Genomic DNA, 21,075 nt, shown 5'->3' on the forward strand with positions numbered 1-21,075 from the left:
ACGAGCGGTGTATTTTTGGTTGATTTTCACTGTAGTAAGGGTCCCGTGAGTGGAACACCGGAAGACGGGAGGTGTGATGTGAGTCAATGAGAAATGACATGATTTAAATTTTAATGAGTTAAATTTAAGACATGAACGCATGCCTTCTTTCTTTATGCTAAGGGGCTTGATGAGCTGAAACTGTACCGACAAATTAACCATAGACCTCACTTGTTTACAGTTAACTAACTAACAAGGGTATCTGCTGTGATGCATTTAATGATATGAGCATCTTTCAAGATCGGGCAAACTAATTGGTAAAGTTAAAAATGTAATAAGACAATAGACGCAATTTTATGCATTTATTCATGTCACTATTCCAATCGGATTAAAAGGCTCAAGGTTGAGTCAGCAATTGAATCGTCAAAAATACTCTAGAATTTAAGCTTTTTTAAATCTCCTTCGGGTTTTCGCTTCAAGTGTACCATCCTTCCTTAAAAATGCCACAAAATGTTTTTGAAAAGTGCATTTTTGTGAATTTCTCAAGTTGTTCATACACCCCCACAAAAAAGGCTTGTGAGGTCAAAAATTTGCAACAAGAAACCACCAACGTGTTTCCCAAAAGGTTTTATAACCATCCTGTTCACACATTCTTTTTTCTTTTTACACAGCCAGAGAAACAAAAAAAACATTGAAACAATAAACTCCCAAACCTTTTGTACAGAAAAAAAATCGATCTAGATGAAGAAAATGCCTTATATTAGTCCAAGTTTTAGGCTTTTGCATTTGCCCTTTCCGTTTAAATGAAGAGCGGCCCACAAGTGTGCGCACGAGTTGTGTGTTGAGCTCACGTTGAGACTCTGGCACGTTCATCAAACCCTTTGAATGGATAGTTTGATCTCTTCTGTCTGATAATCCAGTAATATGTGTAGGGTGTGTGTCTGTGTGTATTCAGAAATGTAACTTTTGTAGTCAGATCTAATTCTGGTGTGCGCGCTTGTGTCTCTTAAAGAGTCTCGTGAATTAGGCCAGACCAAATCCCTCAGAACACTCCTGGATGGCCAGCAGCAGCATGTGTCTCAACTTCTCGTAACTCTCGTAGGCAGGGAGGTCCAGTTGGTTGAAACTTCAAGCACAGAAACACACAGTTATTTTCACATCCTTACTTCTGGAGACGGCAAGCATCTTCATTTGCAACAGGTTTCTTTACCAAGTATGAGCGGAGGGCAGGCGATCAGTGGAGCGATCGTCGCGGTGGATTTGGAACTTTTGGATGCCGTTCATGCCCTCCAGAGCAGCGAAACCCTGAAGTGGAACTTTGGACGTGCCAGTGACAAACTGTAAGAACTTGGCTCGGTCCGCTTGGTCGAAGGAACGCAAGGCCCTCCAAAACCACTGGATCTATGAAAAAAATACAAACAAGCGACTTCACATTTGGTTTACGTCCCAACGGCATCAAGATGAGCAGCCGGCTCCCAATTTTGAGTACCTGGATGGAGCTAGACTGGTACTTGTGGTACTCAGTGTTGGCCTTGAGGTCATCAATATCGATGGTGGGCAGGCCAGAGATTAGCAGCTCCAGCTCTTGCTCGGTGAAGATGGAGATCAGCCTCTTGGGGATGATCTCATAGAAACCTTCCAGGAAAGCGGCCAACTGCTTGCGGATCGCACCTGCGTTACATTAACATCCAAAGGCGATTCAACACCCAAAAAACAATGTTGCGTCGTTTGTCAGACCAACCCATGCGCTTTGACCACAAAGGGTGTGTGACAGCGGACTCCATATTCTCAAACGAGCGAGTAAAACATTATTCATAAGTTAGTTACAGAAAGCACATTTCCATTGTTCAATCAACATAAAATTAAACTGAAAAGCATTCGAATTTCGCATAGTAATTATCCCCATTACGAATGAAGTGCTTTTATTGACGGGTAAGTAAAAGGGGGTAAGTACGAAGAAGCAGAGGATCTATATCAGCAATGAGGGTGCCTGCAAACATACAGCACATGATTGACACCTGATCAGTTTCTTTCATTCTCTGATTGGTTGTTTATCCCTGGGAGCGCAGCATTCGAAAAAAAGTACTAGGGCGAAAGCGGTAAGTGATTTCCCTCAAAATTGCTAACGCATCTCCTTTCCAAAAACCTCATTTAAAGGACAACCGACACCTCCGGACAAGTTGCATCTATAATTTGTAAAATCACTTCAAATGACTTCAACTGAGCGTATTTTACAAAGATTCCAACGCATATAGCTATATTTTACATTTTAGACTCACACTGAATATTCAGGAAGTCTTGTTTTTGAGTTGATGACGATGCCTAAATTGACGTCACATTTGCAAACTACATAAATAACGCGATGGTGAATCGTTGTGTCGCAGCCAATTGCGGTACCACACATAAAAACATGTAAGTTTACACAGATTTCCAGCAGATAAATCAGCCCATTTCAAATGGAGCTTGTGCGCCATCTTGTGCATTTTCTGGCCGCTACATGGGAGTCCAGATGGCTCGAATTGGTAAGGAAGGACTTCTTTAATCAATTGCAAACATTTATGCTTTCCACGTCAGAACTATTTGAATCATATTCAAAACTGGATGAGTAACAAGAAAGCATCTTCTCCAAAACTGAACTCTCAGAAGCCATTGTTTTGATTCTGGAGCAAGGCAGTGTGTGACAAATAGTGATGTCACGAACAAGGGGGCGGGACTTTCTGAATCTGCCCAGTTCCGAGCTCATTTTGTGGCAGTTTTGGGACACTAAGTCATTTTTATTGGTGTTTTGAATTTGCCTGCGTGTTTTTGGTATTTTAGATGCTATAAAACTTTTTTTCTGGTGTCAGTTAGGAAACAAAAAATGGTGTTGGTTGTCCTTTATGGCTCAATGGCAATATGGAAAATCATACCACTTACAGGTCTTATTTTATTGCAATTTTGGCTATGAGGTTGCTCATGAAGCTCACTTACCTGTCATCTTCATCTGGCAAACCAGATGCACATATTCTTTTTTGTTTTCTTCTGTGACCAGAATGTTTGCACCATTTGGCTTGAGGTCTCTCACTTCGCAAACACCAAACTCTTGGACCTGAACATATAAAGAGCAGGAAAGTCTTCACATCCACTTGCCTCCCAGTATTTCAAATGGATTTCCGTAATGAAACCACAAAGCGCTTTTCAAGCAACTCCAAGGCAGGCTAGCAAGAGTCGAACTTGGGCATCACAACCCCCTTTCGGCTTGAAATCACGAACCACCTGAGACCTGGCACCAACCTCTGTGCTGAATGTGAGTTCATAGCCTAACGTGGATACGTCATTCTCCAACAAGTACACCAAACCCTGGAAGAAGGGGTAGTCTTCGCTCTCCATGTCAGTGTACCTGAGAACAGAAGACCAATTTAATTGCAAGCAATGAAATGATTGATTATCTCTTTGATCGGAAGAGGCGCCCCGTCACTATTACCTGACACTCTTGCCCAGGATGTGCTTGTAAAAGCTACGTGTGAAGTAGCACTCCAATAACCGATTATCATAAACGGCTTTGGCCACCACCCGTCCCACAAACTTGAAGTAGCTCAGGTGGTTGGGGTTGCAGTGGGACGACGGATTAATGGTGTAGGTGACCCGATCTCCGGGCGATGTGCGGAACAGAGCGTACATGGGATTAAACATCTCTCGGGAGATAATCATGTACCATTCCCTCAGAAGGCCACCAGCATCCTGGCCCTCTTCTCCTTCAAAGACGATGTACCTGCAAGACGAAAGGTTCACATGCTTTTGGATGGAGCAGACTCGGTTGGATGGTGTTGTTTCAATCATGAAAGCGTACAGCCTGTTCTTCATGTCCTCTGGGCTCTTGCGATGCAACTCTCTGTATGAGTCCTCAAACACATGATCTCTCCTCACATGCACTGCCATGTCCTCTTTTCTCAGACCTTCATCAAGGCGTTCCAGCTCCTGGCGGAAATACCTGCGTGATGAACGACAGGCCAACAATTTGAGAATTGCTAACCAAGTGCAGGTCAAACAAGGTCAAAATAATCTCACTTACTTCCTCTTCACGTCAAAGTCCAGGATACGTATGTAATCAACCAAGACGGCAAAGGGTCCATCAGCCAAATGAGTGGTGGACTGACGCAGGATCTGGTTAAGTACTGTGCGATGAGTTTCTACAAACGAGAAGAAAAACTCGGACTATCAGACACAATGTGCTTTCGCTCTCCTTCACGAATCAAATATTGTAATTTATCCTTCAAGAGCATCCACATTATACAAACTAAAACAATTAATTTTTTCTACTTTTTACTAAATTAATTATTTCAGATTTGCATCACCAGGAAAGTGGTGCGCATTGGTTAACTGCAACAATTTGAAAGGTAATGTCATTTATTGGAAAAGCGTACATACTTGTTATTGCTTCACATTAACTCATTCACTGGCAAATGTGCAAAAATGTGTCCACTCTAGTGCCAGGGTTTTTGTCATTTTCATTAAAATTCAAGGACCCACAGAATAGAGTTTTAGGACTACATAAACATTCAATGCAGTGTAAGAAACTTTAGACTCGCTCCTTTCATCAGAAAAAAAAAAATCCTAAATTATGTGTCTGGAGTTTATATGAGCTTGAAATGAGGGCGGTGATCCAAAATACAATGCAATACATACATATTAGTTTATATAGCACTTTTTAACAACAAGGTGAAGCTGGAACAAAGCGGTAACATGGAAAAGAGGGAAATGTTGCCCCCTCATGGAAGGGAAAAAACATTGCCAGAGGTCTGGCCAGCGTTTCATCGACCCCTCCCGCAAGAACAAACAAAAATCCAAACAAATTCGGGAATGGCGCTCTACATCATATTTTCAATTCCCGAATAAATTTGGGAATGGCTGTGAATGATGATGGTAGTGTAGTGAAGTTAGACAGTGTCCCTACAACAAACACGGAAAGTGTGTGCATAGAGTCCATTCTAGCTCACCGGCAAATCGAAGAAACTTCTGGGTGTCTGGTGGCAAGTTTGAAGAAATGTGCATGGAGGAAGGTTCCCGAGAGAAGAACGGATCTAGCGAAGAGGGTGTTGCGGGTGTGAGTGGCGCTGGCGACAGTGGCGGCGGTTCATCCTTGATGTGAGAGAGCTGGCTCTCCCGAGTGTCCCGAACAGGAGGTTTGCTCTCTCGCTCGGTGGCGTGTACGAGGAAGAACGCCTCCACGGCAGGCTGCAGAACTGAGGGACATGCAAGTGTTACAATGGAAATTAAACGGAACAAACAAATAGCAGAATGTAAAAATGTAATCCTCCACATTCTGTTCGATGACTTCCTATAAGAAAACCTAGCATGGAGTGAAACCACAGTGACACTGATTGATACCTGGGTAATATGTGCTGGTAAAAAGTGTTTTGCATAATTTTGCAAAGACCTTTTAAACAAACCAGATGGACATCGTGTCCAATGAAGATTCCACCTACCCAATACAGCATGCTGGTCATGGGACTCTTCCAGCTCTTTCAAACATTCCCCAAGCATGTCCCACAGCTCATCCAGTAGGAGCTGTTCGCTGAGCAGAGGGAGGTCAGGGACTTTCTCTTCACTCTCAGACTGGCCATTTGCTTCTTCATCTGAGGAAAAACAAACAGAACAGCCATGGCATTCACTGCATGAATAGCTGCCAGAAAACAACTCCAATAATACATCTGATTTACTAAGGCAATCTGTTGCTCGAAGTCTAAAAGTGCAAATTGAGCCTTTAATGTCCTTGTCCTTATTGTGAGATAGATTTGTGTGTTGCTATGATTCTTGGAGGTAAGCGGTCCGCAGCATTATGCCTTAAAGGACAACCGACACCATTTTTTTGGTTCCTAACTGAAATCAGAAAAATGTTTTATAGCATCTAAAATACCCAAAACACGCAGGCTGATATTTTTAGTCAAATGCAAAACACCAATCAAAATGACAAAGTGTTCCAAAACTTCCACAAAATGAGCTCGGAACTGGGCAGATTCAGAAAGTCCCGCCCCCTTCTTCGTGACATCACAATCACACACTGCCTTGCTCCAGAATCAAAACAATGGCTTCAGAGAGTTCAGATTCGGAGAAGATGCTTTTTTGTTACTCATCCAGGTCTGAATATGATTCAAACATAGTGAGACCTCGGTTTACGAACCCCTTGGCTTACGAACTTTTCGGTTTACGAACGTAATATTCATGAAAATTTTACCTTGGCATACGAACTATTTTTAGGGATACACAGAGAGCTGCCACAATGAGTGATGTGTCGTTCGCGAACGAGCCCGTTCTAACAACAAAATGGCAGCTGACTGCATTTATTTCTCTATTCCCCGCCCCCAGTCTTCATTTAAAGCCATGTGATTGGTCAAGAACGCAGCAGTGGGGGATGGGGTTACAGACGGAGAGAGTGTGAGGCTGTTCTCCAAAAAACAAAATGGCGTCTTCGGTTAAAGCCATGTGATTGGTCAAGAATCCAGCAGTGGGGGGGGGGGGGTTAAACATTAAAGAGACAGGCAGACAGAGAGAGAGTGAGAGAAAACAAACACACACACACACACAAAAGGGAGATGACAGAATTTCAAACAAAAAAAGTGAAAAATAAAAGAAAAAACAAAGGTTAGAATATGGATAGAAAACAGTGAAATTTAGACTCGTTTCAACTTTGAAAATTCAAAAGCAGAGTGTAGACTGGAAGGTTAAAATATCCCATCAATCAGGCTCCACAAATAACCCGCACAAGTCATCTGTACACTTGAGGCAAAAAGCTATCAACCCAGCTAAACAGATCAGAATTGATGAAGAACTAAATACAATTATCACAGAGAAAGCACCTACAAGGGATCATTCCTCAAGATGGTGAAAGAAGGTTACGTTCCTCATCAAGTGTTTAATGCTGAGGAAACCGGACACTCATTCCATCAAGCCATTAACGACCATTGTACACATTAATGACTATTGTACACTACAGCTTATTTCTTTAATCATAATACTATAGCACATTTATTATACACAAAATAAGGTATATTTTGTGTAGTTTTAAGGCATGGACAATTAGAGGGTAGAAAATTATGTTTTATGTGGACCTGGGAACGCATTATCCTAATTTTAATGGTTTCCTATGGGAAATTAATTTTTGTAATACACACTTTTCGCCTTACACAGTCTGGCAACCAATTAAGTTCGTAAGCCAAGGTCCCACTGTAGTTCTGAAGAGGAAAGCATAAATGTTTGCAATCGATTAAAGAAGTCCTTCCGTATCAATTCGAGCCATCTGGACTCCAATGTAGCGCCCAGAAAATGCACAAGATGGCGCACAAGTTCTGTTGGAAATGGGCTGATTTGTCCGCTGGGAATTTGTGTGAACGTACACCTTCTTTATGCGTGCTACCGCAATTGGCTGCAGCACACAACGATTCACCATCCCGTTATTTATGTCGTTTTCCTTCTAATTTCGCGATCAACACTGTTTTCAGACAAAAAAAGTACCCAAAATGCATTGTGTGTCGCTTTCTCGGTTACGGGCGTTCCTTCCGTTACGTCACTTTGGGCATCGGCATCAACTCGAAAACAAGACTTCCTGAATATTCAGCGTGAGTCTTAAAACGTAAAATATAGCTATGTGCAGTGGAATCTTTGTAAAATGCGTTCAGTAGAAGTCATTTGAAGTGATTTTACAAATTATGGACGAAATTATGTCCAGAAGCGTTGGTTGTCCTTGAAGGTAGAGTCACTCATGGCAAATGTGTCCTATGGACACATTTTCCCTATGGCCATTGAGTAGTCCATAGTTCTGCTGGAAGATTTCAATGATCGTCAGTGAGACCTGAAGGGTGTGATTGGCCACGCATCCTTGGTAAGACCCTGATTGATGTTATGTTATTCGACTTTAGAGCCTGTCACGGATTGTGAGCGTCTGCTGTCAACGCCAGAATCCCTGCGTCAACTCTCACTTCAGGGAGAACTTAACATACACATTCACAGTGCTTTAGGGGCACAATGTGCCCCGGGCACATCCTACCCTCAGCTGTGGTCATGACTTATGATTCCTGACCAAACGAACAAGATCTGGGCCTATGATCTGATAAGCAAAAGAAAATGGGCGACTTGAGATTTGTTAGAAATATATGATGCTAATCCACATTTCTGAAAAAATATATAAATACCAGTCAATTTTAATGTGCCCATGTAAAATTGCTGTCAAGTTATCAAAATAAAACAACGCAATACAAGCTTTTCTCCATTTTGTTGGCATCAGCAATTTATTGTCAATGTACAAACTAAGAAAGTCAATTCTCTGCATCAAAAACAGTTCATCAATAAATATGCAAGTGTCCTCTGAAGACTTTCAACATGTGAATAACTCACCCAGAATTGAAGAGTCGAGCTCCAAAGATGGCTGGTCAACATCCATCGGCGTCTCATCTCGTTGCGCTCCCTGGGCCTCTGAGACCGTCTGCATTTCAGACTGTAGTCACCCAACAAGGGAGAGCCGAGGAAGACCCGGGATGGGGAAACGGGGAACATAATGATTACATTTTAGCTCTTAATATCAACTGATCCACATTGACGTGCATCACATTTCCCGATTCAACGGTGAAGTCACTGGGGCTTGAGCAGGTCTGGGTAAAGAATGAAGCAACTTCAGACAGCCACTACTGCTGATGACAATCGAGGAGTTGAGTTTGAAGCAAGCACATTTGGAGTTTACACAAACAATTATTCTGTGACAGCATATTTTACAGATTACTGGCACATGAATTTCCTAAATTCAAAACAAGAACGAGTTGCACACAAGACATTTTGAGATTCATGTCTACGTTATGTTTGTAATCCCACAGAATACAACTCTGCATTTGAATGGATTCACTTTTGATTACGCAAAATGCAAACAAACAGCATGAAAACCCCAACTTGGCTAAAAGCATGTCAGCGGCCCACCGCAATTGAGTCAAATCTATGCGCTCGTGATAAATGTTCAACTAGGCCTCTAGTGAGGGAGTGTGCAGATCTGTTTGCTGTTAATGGGCCCGTGCTAACCGTGGCAGCAGCAGCTGTGCCAGCAGGGGCAGCAGCACCAGCGGGGACATGAGACGCTGCGACTGATGATCCGGCGGTGACGGCGGCCGAGGCGGAAGTGGGCGGTGGCGCCTGTGTGAGGCGGCGTGCCCGCTGACCCTCTCTCACCATCTGGATGATGGCATCAGCCTCTGCCTCCAGTTGACGGACGGCAGCCTGAATACTGCTGGCTGATCCCAAGCTGGATGAGCCTGGCCGTGGAGCGAGAGAGCGGTTTTTGGCACCCCGTACATCTTCGGCACAATGTCCTATTTGTTGGATAAAACTCTCACCTATTCGTCCAGTCTGTTTAGCTTTCTTGTTAGCACGGCGCGTGTCCTCACGTAGCTGGATAATGACCTGCAACACTCGCAGGAAAAATTTCTGTGTCGATGTCTTGGAGGTTAGCGAGCTCATACAGGGGAGCTGCAGTTCGCGTCCGCCAAGCGTGCGCTTCTGCGCAGCCACAATGACAACACTTTCCGCCCCATCAAACCTGTGCCGCAAATAACAAACGCAATTTAGGTCATGGCAATTTCGGAGTGAACCAATGACCAAGTATCACCGGGTGTCCAAAGTTGTCATGGTGTTACCTGCTGGTCATTTTTCCCTTCAGTCTGGCAGAGATGGAGGAGTCATCGGGAGGTGCATCGGGAGAATGAGAATCTGCATGTGCTCGTCTCTGTTGCTCCAAGTTGTACTCTCGAAGTTCAGCCAGTAGTGTACCTGAAAGAGAAATAATTTGAAATCCTTAAGGAAAACATGCGGCTTTGCAAAAAAAAAAAAAAAAAAACAATCAATGGAAAAAATAAGTAGTAAGGAGTATGTCACGGCATAACACTGACCAATCTGTTTGCAAAGGGTATAACCAAGGTGTCTTGCTCCACTGAGGAGCAGTTTGAGCACAGTGTCTCTGGTGGAATCATCTCCTCTGGATAACTGAAGTAAAATATTAGCTGCGTCTTCCAGACCCTCCTCTGAGCACGAATGTGAAGTCAACACCTTACAGAAAGTACAGTGTTAAATTAAATACAGTAAAGTCTCGTTATATCGATATTCTCGGGAGTCTGAAAAAATATCGATATAACCGGACTATCGATATATCCGATCCTGCGGCATGTAAATTTTCTCCTTGCGTTCATAGAAATAGTATCGTAATAAGCAGTACTATCGATATAACCGATATCGATATAACGAGACTTTACTGTAAATAAAAAACATGGAAAAATAACAATGCCCAAATAAAGACATCGTAGTCCACAATGCACCTTTGGAAGTGCAATTTTAACAAACCACTTGCACATTTTCTCTTACCTCGACTGACAGCTGAAGCTGTTTCTCTGTAAGTCCAGCGGTAGCAATCTTGTCATTTTCCATGCCAATCGAAGAGCTTTTGCTTTTTGCTGTTTAAATAAAATCAATGATCATCAATTATAACCACCGTGGTGAAGAGATGAAAGAGATTTCTAATGCTTTCCGTGGTGTTTCTACCTGTGAATACTGCTCCAGTTGATGTTGGTAATGGTGTGGAAGTTGCAAACATGAACAGACTTGTTCCTGAGGAGGTGTTTTGGGTCCCAGATGCCCCAGAGGCCACTGTGCCCACTGCAGTGGGCTGGATGTTTGATGCTGCTGTGCCCTGTGTAGTGACCGAGGTGGTCGACCCTGAGCTGATTATCGGATTAGGGTTGGCTGACTGTGGAGTAGGGTGGCCTGCAGGCACCTCTGTGGCCTTGATGTCAGGCAGGGCAATGGATATGAGGGAGAGCAGACGCAGCAGCTTTTCAGTGAGCAAGGAGCTTCGCCTGATTACAGGATGGGACAGCATGTTCATCAACTGACCAAGAGGGGAGGTTTCTAGGCTTAACTGGAGTCCGTCAGCCTCTGCATTGCCGCCTAAAGGCACGGTCTTCATTGAGGCTTTTCCTTTGCGACTGACATTCATGTTGTCCAGCTTTACAAGCAGATCCCAAAAATCGGTGGAAATTCCCAGAGACTGGGGCGTGATGTTTGAGGAACCAAAAGTGTTCTGTGCACTGGAAGCATTGGAGTTTGGGTTGTTTTGAGCCTGGGAACTAGACCTCGACCCTCCACCCATGCCAACTACGCCTGAGGAACTTGAACAAAGACGGGCTTCGAGGTCAGAGGATGACATGAAGAGATCCTTACAACGTTGCTGGGTGAAGTGACTGGGGAACACCTGTTGTGACACAACAAACGTTTAAAAAAGTTACTTAATAAGTACCGCTGGTCTGACACAAATTGTTGTTTAAAGAAAAGACATGAATGAAGATTTACATTTAATATGCCAGATTGTATCCGTTAGTGTCTGTCTAACGTGCGGGTTGATGGAGGATGTTGAATACAAAAAGAAAAAAAAAGAAAAACTTGAGAGGCCCCACTGAGACATTTGTTGAGACTTTAGAAAAGCCAAAAGTAAAATGGGATGTGTCTCAAGTTGAATGAGTTTTTGCCCAATTTTAGACGCACCCCAATTGTTTAATAAAGTGCAAAACAATTTGGACATTGACCAATTGACACTTATGTTATTTGTCCTACAATGCAGACATTTGCAACCTACAACAGCAACAATGAAGGGGGGTTAAAAGTTGAAAAAGAAAAATGAAGTATTGCATGCACAAAATGTTGAAGAATACAGGTAATGCAATATAAAAATACACAATGTAAAATATAGATAGAAGCATATATGCAATTGCACATATGCTGCAACAGGTGACTGAGCTATTTTGAATCTGTTGAGTCCAGGTTATATCAAGACCATAAAGCACATTGAGATAGAGATCCATGACTGACCTTTGCTAGTTGTATGAGAGTGTCTAACACATGTCGACAGACTACAGGCGCAGCTTGCGGGTGGATGTGGACTGTAGAGCCTCCGCCTCCGGCACATGTGACCCCTGCAGCAGCTCCTGACACACCACCTCCCAGTGATCCAGATGCTGAGGAACCAGCAGTTGAGTGGCGGTCAGCATGTTTCCTACCAGACACCCGTTGGATCTGGAAAATGTTAGTCCGACAGCCTAAGGCTGCATCCATGGACACAGAGAGCCAAGAAAGCTGGCTAGAACTACGAGACTCCACTCTATTTAGTAGCTCGAGGGAGGACGAAGAGCAGAGGGAGGAGCTCGCTGAACCTTTTGCCCCGCATCCTCCCTGGGCGCTCCTTTTCCCACGAGAATCTTCAAGGCGTGAGGTCTCCACACACACCTCACTTTCACTACTGCGTTGGAGGATTGACAACAGACTGCGAATGACCCACCCACGTGTCTGAGAGTGGTAGCAAAGATTCCTGAGCACACGGTGTAGACGACTCGTGTTGAGTTTCGGTTCATCCACAAATAGCAACACCAGCAGACAGGACAAGGCCTCGTGATCCAGCAGCAAACGACCGCGCAAACGTAACAACGAATCCACACTGGAACTGGATGGTCTGAGGAAATATTAAGATAAGCGACAAGCATCTAAGCCACATGTGTTCTTCGTTTGAAAAGTGAAAAAAAATAATAATCAGAAATGTGTCTCTTCTACCTGTGGTTAGAGCCACCACCCATCTGAAACGTGCCTCCTCTCTGCACAGCCAATCGGGTGTACTGGACACCACGATTGCTTCCTAAGCGACTAGTGAACGCTGGCGAGCGCAGGATGGCTGAAAGCGCCGATGTTGAACTGTGACCAAAGAGCCTCTCGTGCATCAGTTGCCTTTGCCGTGCCTCTTGCTCTCGGCGCAGGGCTGCCGCTTCAGCTGCGATGTCAGGTGGCATCACAGCCAGCACACTGTCCTCCATGTCTTCGAGGACACTACGTCGCAGCTCAGATGGCAGTGTCTGGATAAAAGTAACTGGGTCGAGCGGTGTATCTCCCTGTGTGGGTTGTTGGGAAACCTCCCTGCGTTGCTGCTCGGCTCGTTGCTGGGCAAGGACCTAAAATGTTCAATGGCAAACTGAGTTTAACTACTTGCTTTATAAAAACCATTGTCACCCCTAATTCAGATACGTTCAGTTATGTTATCCAGCAATTTCTCACCTCCTCCTGTATGGCAGGTGGCAATGCCGCCAGAAACTCAGGGCTAACCTCCGTAACACCAGGCCCTGTTAGTATAGGCGCAGTAGACGACGGCAGGCTGGGAGCTGCAGCTAAGCGGGATGGTGGTCTTATTCCCAACTGATTTTGAAGCACTTCTCTACGAATGTCCTCAGGAAGAGCTGCCAGGAAAGATGGATCAACGCCCTCAGGAAGACTGATTCCTGCAAAGGCAAAGAGCACACAAGAGCAAATTTGAAACTTCGTAATTGTGATGTCATGTATTGTGGAGTCAGTAGTGGGGATGTGGATATACGGGGAATAACCACCTGTACCTGCAAGTGGGTCTTCTTCCTCGTTGCTTGTGGATGGGAGAGGATCTTGGATAGCCTGGGGTTGGCTGTCGGCACAGTCACTCCTGATTATTGCTTCAGCAGCAGATGAAACCGTACTGGAGCTAATCAAATGAACATCATTTCTTCAGAAACATATTTTTAAATCAGCATAGATACAACACTTGTAAACAAGCAAGCAAACAAACAAAAAACCTACTCGGACTCTGCATTGGTCTGCCTGTTGGTCAGTTCACTCTCCCCACTACCAGACATGTCCTGGGACACAAGGGCAGGGTTGGAAAGAGCTTCATCTTGTGTAGCAGAGGCAGGGCTGCTGGTGTCCATTGGTGACCCCTCCAATCGTGACACACCCACTACTGGAGGTTCTGAAGTCTCCACCATATCCGGGCTTGAGGCTGAGGGGGTGGGAGTTTGCCAACAGTAAGAGATTGTCATGGAGTATTCCATTTAATGTTAACTTGAGATAGTATTCTGATAACTTGACTGTTTACAACTAAACAATGTTGATTGAAGTTATGAATGCACCTTTAGTCATGGCTAATTTGAAATAGTCTACCTTCCCTGCTATCTCACCGATTGTGGGTGCTGGGGACATTTCCATCTGAGATGCTTCTGCTTCACTACTAGGCCTGTCACTTGCAGACAAGGGCGGAAGGCGTGCACCTGCCAGCGCCGCCAATGAGCTGGCATGCGACTCGGCCAACAGCAGGCCAGCCATCGGTTGGTGGACCTGTTGATTAATTGCAGTTTCCAAGGAAACTAGGGCCTGTTCATGGGGAGCTGGGGTAGTTGGAGTCACGTCCCCAGATGGGGGAGCAGTGAGGAAGCCTTCTGACAGCCTGGGTGGGTCAAGACAAGATACTGCACCTCCTTGAGACTGCTCACCCTCTAAAAAAAAGAAAAATATGGGAAATCACAGTGTTTTGGTATTAAGTTGAGAAAAAAAGCTGTTTTAGCAGTTAAATATAATTCAGCAGTGATAAAAATCTGATGAAATAGGTGATACACACAATAGGACCGCAACAACAAAGCCTTTTCGCTTAGTAATATTTCTGATATTCTCGAGAGCCAAATTAGCAGAAAAAAAAAAAAAAAAAAAAAAGGCTACCTTCTGTCACACAGCTTTTAAAGTTTTTTGTCAATATTGAAATGAACTGCATCAAATGGAGCTTTTCCAAACGGTATTTAAAGCACAACTGACATCTCCGGACAAGATGTGTCCATAATTTGTAAAATGGCTTCAAATTACTTCAACTGAGCAGATTTTACAAAAGATTCCACCACATATAGCTATATTTTACGTTTTAAGAATTGTGCTGAATATTCCGGAAGTCTTGTTTTTGAGTTGGTGACGAGTCCGTACGTGACGTCACTGATGGAACGCCCCTGACCGAAAAAAAGGACACATTGTAGCAGTCCTTCCATCACGTCAATGCTTGTTTGGTCTGAAAACCTTGTGTTACGCCAGAAGAGGGCGTCCAAGCTCCATGTAAAGAATTTATCAGCCTGTGGAAACGCAATACACTGTCATGTCTACAAGAGGTCGCCATTTTCTTCTGCCTCTTTTTGGGTGAGACATTTACCCCCAATGTTCCCTCAAAATGGCACAGAATAAATTCTTTAATCGATTGCAAACATGTATGCTTTCCTCTTCAGAACTATTTGAATCATATTCATAACTGGATGTGTAACAAGAAAGCATATTCTCCGAATCTGAAGCAATTGTTTTGATTCTCCAGCAATGCAAGACGTCTTGGCGTGATGTCACAAACTGGGGGCGGAAATTTCTGGAAATGCCCAATTTGCAGCTCAATTTTTTGCAGATTTTGGACACTTTAAGTCATTTTTATTGGTGTTTAAAAATATACTGCGTGTTTTGGCTATTTTAGATGCTATAAAACATTTTTTCTGATGTCAGTTACGAAACAAAAAAGTGACGTCGGTTGTCCTTTAAATCTCCCGCATAGCTATTATGGAGGTAACAAAAATAGTAACTGATAGCTTTCAAGCTTTCATACTGACAGCCAAAGTCCCCATAGTGACCCTGGAAAGGGTTCCAGAGCCAACTTGTGCAAGAGAGCAGCCATTATGCTTTGTTTAGAGACAGCAGAACTGATTTCACATTCAATTTCAGGCAAAAGTTTAATCTTACACATATAAGCACTGGAGAAATATCAACATGTTGTGAAATAATTACTACTGAGGAAGGCAGTAAATTGTATAGTTATCTCCTGAACGGGGCGTACAATCCTGTTCCCCAACAACAACACAACTTACTACCTCACCACAGCGCAACCAGCTTGAAATAATGAGATGCCTGTATTCAGATAGCAGATCTTTTTTCCTGCACATGATATCGCCAAGATGTTGTGGCGCTGCCCTAAGAAAGACAGTAGACTGTATAGTTATCTCCCAGATCTGGTGTGATCCTAAAACTATACAAACTACTACCTCATCCCAGAGCACGCACTGCTGACTCTTGATGCCTTGTGATTTCTTTCAGATGGAACCATTTCAATTTAAAAAAAATCTAAAAAATAAAACCCTGTCAACAAGTCAGTACCTGCAGTGCTTTCTGTGCCATTAATTGTCCCCAATCCAGAACCCTACAGACAAGAAAGCAGAAAACAAAGCAATTGTGAATGTTTGTCTTTCCAAATTAATCATCTCCGGTCTGGGTGTTTATAATAAAGTGAGCAAGGCGTTGCAATATGTGCAAACCGACCTGCAAGCTCTGTTCCCGGGTCTGCTCTGCTCCAGAGGCCCTCCGCTCATTTTGCTTGGTCTCTTCCTCCTCAGCCAGCTGGCGCCTTCGCTTCTCCCTCCGCTCTTCTAACTCCTCATCTCGCAGACCTTCCAGATGCTGCAGGATTGGCACCTTCACAACTGAAAACAATACAAGTAACCACTTCATTTTGGTTTATGCTATTTAAAAAGGTGAAACAAGCTCTGGCAAAGATAACGTCTCATCGGTCGTGGCGGGACCGAACGGCCCGTATCAGGGGTTTCTGTACCCAATACTCCCGAAGCACACCCCACAGAACTCCCCCAAACGCCTTTTCCAAGTCAACAAAGCACATGTAGACTGGTTGGGCAAATTCCCATGCATCTTTGAGGACCACTTTTGCATAGCCGGGACAAAAACCACACTGCTCATCCTCAATATGAGGCTCGACGGACCCTCTCCTCTAGAACCCCCGCTGAACAGACCTTAACAGGGAGGCTCAGGAGTGTGATACCTCTGTAATTGGAACCCTCTTTTAAAAAGGGTGACCACCGACCTGCCAATCCAAAGGCACTTGAATATAAATAAGGTTTGCTTCATTGTACTAATTAGCTGAATTTATACTTGTTGCAAATGTAATAGGGAGGAAAAAGAAGATAGTGGTCATTTTTGACAGTTTTCCGCCCCGGTTTTTCTATGTCTAAAAAATTCCAAAGTCTTGAAACTTGTCAGCGTCTCGCTGCTAGAGTCTCGATAATGTTTTGGGCTTGGTTGGTCCGATCTTGACCAAAACACTAATGTTACCAGAGTTTGCAGTGCAGCAGCATTCTGATCATGTTTACCTGCGACACAGTCGTGCATACTTTCAGCATCCAGCACTTTACACTCATCTGTCCATCTCGTTAAGGCAGTTGGAATACTTGATAGGGTACCTAGACAGAAATAGATTCCCAACATGAAACAGGTACAGTAATTTCTTGATGAAAAGACCACCCAACAAAAAAGCGGCTTGAGTGATCTCACCCGTTTGACCCCCCGTGCTACTCTGCTCATGGAAGAAGTCATCAAATTCGTCATCAGAACGAGCAATGATGTGGACATCCTCATTTCCGACCAAAAGACGAGCTCGACCACGAGATTGTAGAGGCAGAGAGCTTGACAGTTGTAAAATATCTGCAGCAGCACTGGGGCCCAGCAATCTACATGTGGTTAAGGAGTGGAAATGTTGACAAACTACAATGTTGCGGCTGCTCTGGAAAAACATCAATAGACAACTTGGCTCTTACCTCTGCAGGATTAGTGGTGGGTTGGGCTGGCGGTTTCCAGGGTAGTGGACGTGGATGGTGTGCCCACTGTTGGCAGTGAGCTGTCTAAGCGTCCGCTGGCTACGGCCCATGCCTTGTGCTAGACGGCTACTTGTGCCTGCTACGCCGAGGGTGAGGGAACCGTGGTCGGCGTGGCGCACCATCAGAGGGTGGGAGCTCGGAATGTTCCCTGGTGATGGAGGGATGTCAGCTGATGGAAGAAGATAAAATGTAGGTAGACATTAGGGAACAGTATAGTAATATAGTTCGATCATTTGTGATAATGGCGCTTCCAATGTCTATGTATTTTTGATTAGAATAATACATGTGAAAATAAGTCTGTGAGCTCACCATTGTTGGAGAACATGTTGTCAAACTCAATGATGAGGTCATCATCTCTGTCAAATCTCTCAAAGCGGATATGAGGCGCAGCATTGATGTCAGGGAAATCCTCATCCAGCTCCATCTCTGAACCTTCATCATCATCGTCCTCATCTCCTTCCTCGTCATCCTTGAGAGGAAGATGTAATTATAACTTTATTTATAAAGCAACACCACTTGAGTCAGCAATATAAAGACATATATAGCTCCAAACCGGATCCTCCTCCTCGTCTTCCTCCTCTTCTTCCTCTTCATCCTGGCTGTCATCATCATCATTGCTGCCACTGGAGTCTTCTTCTTGTGTGTGCTCCTCATCTTCTGGTTCCAGGATATTCATAGAATCTAACCATAGAGTCGATTTGCAACTAGACCACATTTTACAGCTTGATAAATATTTTAAAAAGACGTCTCCCCACATTCACCTTCTCGGTTTGCCTGAAGAGTGGATGCCTGGCTAATATTGGATGGGGCCTCTTCCATCAGCACATCCTCTTGAGATTCATCCTCAGCACTTTGCCCAACTGAAACAACCCGAAAATCGGAAAATTGGAACCTTTTGCTCTCCGATCATTTCGCCCACACACATAATGCTGACTGACCTCTAATCAAGACTTACCTATGATTGTACTGTTGACAGTGCCGCCATCTCTCTCAAGTAGCTCGTCAATCAGATCCACCAACTCATTCTCCACCTTCACACATATGTCAATGTCGTCATGGTGTGATGAAATGTAAGTAAATATCCTGTTCAAAACAACGCTACTCACCTGCATAGCCTGCGTGCTGAGAACCTCTGGTTGGCCAGCAATGACCACTGTATCACCTTCTGCTTCTCCATCCATCAAGTCACTGTCTGCTACCTGCACCCTGTGGTTGCCCTCAACTGGCTCCGCTTCCCCAGATTCTCCTGTAACAGATCCAACTGACACCAGTAACATATCTTTCCAAACATTGGATCTGGCAAGAATTCACTTATCAGCATCCCGTGGCTGGAGAGAGATAAAGCAACCGAGTTCGAGAGCACAAAAGCAGCAATTTTAGATTTGTATTTTACATGGATGACCTGTCACAAATGTGACAGTGTTTGTTTAATCACAAGATAGTCTGCTGTGTCTTCTCTGAACCAAACCATCTTGTGTACCAGGTTGAATGTGGATACCTTGATCTTGTGTGTTGCTGTTGCTATCCCTTGCAGCGCCCGGAGCGTCGTTTTCGGTCTTGTTCTTGTTGGAACATCCTTTACTTCCAAACAAGTTGCTGGGCTGATTAACAATGCGAGACAGAGTCTCCAGAGGCTTAAGGGCAGCATTCACTGTGTTGGCCATGTTGGGGCTAAAGAGAATCAGATGTAAATTATTTGGATTCGCTCAACCCTACTATGCAGTGAATGGTGTATAATCACACTAATACCAAATTAATTTTTAATGTTCTTGCATTGTGCATCCAACGTGAACAACTTCACAATGTTTCCAATTGCTACAGTACATAACGTGCACATTTATTTTGTGTGCTCCGCAATTGTGATTTTCCCACAAGAGTTATTCTTTAATTTGATTTAGTTCTCAATGTTAGTTTCTTTTGAGATTTGATAAAAAATCTGAAAATCTTATGTATATGTGGACCAATTCCATTGGTTCAACCACCGAAGTTGGGCAACACAAACATGTATACCTCATAAATATATGTTTTTTAATACTCTGAACAATTAAAGGACAACCGACGTCACTTTTTTGTTTTTTAACTGACACCAGAAAAACATTTTATAGCATCTAAAATACCCAAAACACGCAGTATGATATTTTTAGTCAAATGCAAAACACCAATAAAAATGACTTAAAGTGTCCAAAATCTGCAAAAAATTGAGCTGCGAATTGGGCATTTTCAGAAACTCCCGCCCCCAGTTTGTGGCGTCACGCCAAGACGTCTTGCATTGCATTGCATCAAAACAATGGCTTGAGATTCAGAGAATATGCTTTCTTGTTCCACATCCAGTGATGAATATGATTCAAATAGTTCTGAAGAGGAAAGCATACATGTTTGCAATCGATTAAAGAATTTATTTGTGCCATTTTGAGGCAACATTGGGGGAAAATCTCTCACCCAAAAAAAGAGGCACAAAAATGGCGACATCCAGGCTGATAAATTCCTTATATGGCGCTTGGACGCCCGCTTCTGCCGTTCTGGTGGCTTTTGGGTGCAACACGAGGTCCCCAGACCAAACAAGTACAGCAAAATACATTGACGTGATGGAAGGACCGCTACAATGCGTCTTTTTTACGGTAAAGGGCGGGCCTTTAGTGACATCACGTACGGACTCGTCACCAACTCAAAAACAAGACTTTCTGAATATTCAGCGAGTCTTAAAACGTAAAATATAGCTATATGCGGTGGAATCTTTGTAAAATACGCTCAGTAGAAGTCAATTGAAGCCATTTTACAAATTATGGACACAACTTGTCCGGAGACGTCGGTTGTCCTTTAAGGAAACCAATCAAGATTTTTGACCAGAACTTTGCGATTTGATTTGCCACATTGTTTTTCAAGATTAATTTCTACAGTATTTTTCATCAATTAATCGCACTACAATAAACATTTTAAAAATCTGTTGATAACCAAGTGGATACTGAATTTCATGAACCTTGTACTTGTTGACAGTGATGGCACAAAACCAAATCACAAACGGAGGAGGAACTTGGGAACTAAGGCCCATCAAATTTAAATTTCCCTATTTTCTAGGTTTTAAATGTTTTCACAATTTTGTTCATGTTTGGCTGGGTGTGCGATTTATTTGCTGCACAGACTTCTTTTCCTTTTGGCTTTTCCCTTCAAGGGTTCGCCACAGCGTACGAGTGTCATCCATCTTCAGAAGTTTGAGTTGCATGTTTGTTTTAGCCAAGCTTTTATCAGATGCCCTCCCTGACACAACCCTCTGTATTTATCCGGGCTTGGAACAAGCACAAAAATACATTTATGTCCCTTTGTGGCTACAGAACAAGCAACTGTATGTATGAACTTAATAAAGATGAAGATGCTCAGTAAAAGGCTCTCAAACACAAAATGGACTGACTTATTATGTGAAATTATTAACACAGTTATGATGTAGTTATCTGAACACTTCTTTATATGTCACTTGAACATATCGGGCACATTCTTGGTTTGTTGTTTCTGCATAATGTAACATTAACATATCGTACATTTATTCAACCTGCTGTTCCTTATTTTAAATGTA

General features: G+C 43.4%; 1 protein-coding gene across 11 annotated transcripts in view; it reads right to left on the reverse strand.

Moving 5' to 3' along the window:
- Window positions 1-328: 328 nt before the first annotated feature.
- Window positions 329-21,075, reverse strand: part of huwe1 (HECT, UBA and WWE domain containing E3 ubiquitin protein ligase 1) — a 46,332-nt gene continuing 25,585 nt past the window's right edge. For 7 of the 11 annotated variants that reach the window (XM_088993436.1, XM_088993484.1, XM_088993428.1 and 4 more), the window contains 34 exons: window positions 19,006-19,178; window positions 18,614-18,753; window positions 18,463-18,538; window positions 18,269-18,367; window positions 18,061-18,188; window positions 17,817-17,976; window positions 17,448-17,676; window positions 17,185-17,360; window positions 17,004-17,093; window positions 16,162-16,322; window positions 16,000-16,042; window positions 14,010-14,324; window positions 13,633-13,831; window positions 13,416-13,558; window positions 13,084-13,304; window positions 12,589-12,980; window positions 11,854-12,490; window positions 10,531-11,239; window positions 10,354-10,442; window positions 9,885-10,041; window positions 9,633-9,765; window positions 9,333-9,535; window positions 9,022-9,251; window positions 8,350-8,449; window positions 5,445-5,594; window positions 4,956-5,201; window positions 4,031-4,148; window positions 3,809-3,949; window positions 3,443-3,730; window positions 3,253-3,358; window positions 2,950-3,067; window positions 1,469-1,650; window positions 1,190-1,380; window positions 329-1,105 (listed from right to left, as the gene is read on the reverse strand). In XM_088993436.1, coding sequence (XP_088849562.1) covers window positions 1,003-1,105; window positions 1,190-1,380; window positions 1,469-1,650; window positions 2,950-3,067; window positions 3,253-3,358; window positions 3,443-3,730; window positions 3,809-3,949; window positions 4,031-4,148; window positions 4,956-5,201; window positions 5,445-5,594; window positions 8,350-8,449; window positions 9,022-9,251; window positions 9,333-9,535; window positions 9,633-9,765; window positions 9,885-10,041; window positions 10,354-10,442; window positions 10,531-11,239; window positions 11,854-12,490; window positions 12,589-12,980; window positions 13,084-13,304; window positions 13,416-13,558; window positions 13,633-13,831; window positions 14,010-14,324; window positions 16,000-16,042; window positions 16,162-16,322; window positions 17,004-17,093; window positions 17,185-17,360; window positions 17,448-17,676; window positions 17,817-17,976; window positions 18,061-18,188; window positions 18,269-18,367; window positions 18,463-18,538; window positions 18,614-18,753; window positions 19,006-19,178 — 6,646 coding nt within the window. In that variant the 3' untranslated portion in view covers window positions 329-1,002. The remainder of the gene's footprint in view (window positions 1,106-1,189; window positions 1,381-1,468; window positions 1,651-2,949; window positions 3,068-3,252; window positions 3,359-3,442; window positions 3,731-3,808; window positions 3,950-4,030; window positions 4,149-4,955; window positions 5,202-5,444; window positions 5,595-8,349; window positions 8,450-9,021; window positions 9,252-9,332; window positions 9,536-9,632; window positions 9,766-9,884; window positions 10,042-10,353; window positions 10,443-10,530; window positions 11,240-11,853; window positions 12,491-12,588; window positions 12,981-13,083; window positions 13,305-13,415; window positions 13,559-13,632; window positions 13,832-14,009; window positions 14,325-15,999; window positions 16,043-16,161; window positions 16,323-17,003; window positions 17,094-17,184; window positions 17,361-17,447; window positions 17,677-17,816; window positions 17,977-18,060; window positions 18,189-18,268; window positions 18,368-18,462; window positions 18,539-18,613; window positions 18,754-19,005; window positions 19,179-21,075) is intronic. The other 4 variants (XM_088993501.1, XM_088993460.1, XM_088993476.1 and 1 more) reach the window with 3 other exon arrangements.

Source organism: Hippocampus bargibanti, linkage group LG01, assembly GCF_051943395.1.
Source record: "Hippocampus bargibanti isolate YZ-2025 linkage group LG01, ASM5194339v1, whole genome shotgun sequence".
NCBI lineage: Eukaryota > Metazoa > Chordata > Actinopteri > Syngnathiformes > Syngnathidae > Hippocampus > Hippocampus bargibanti.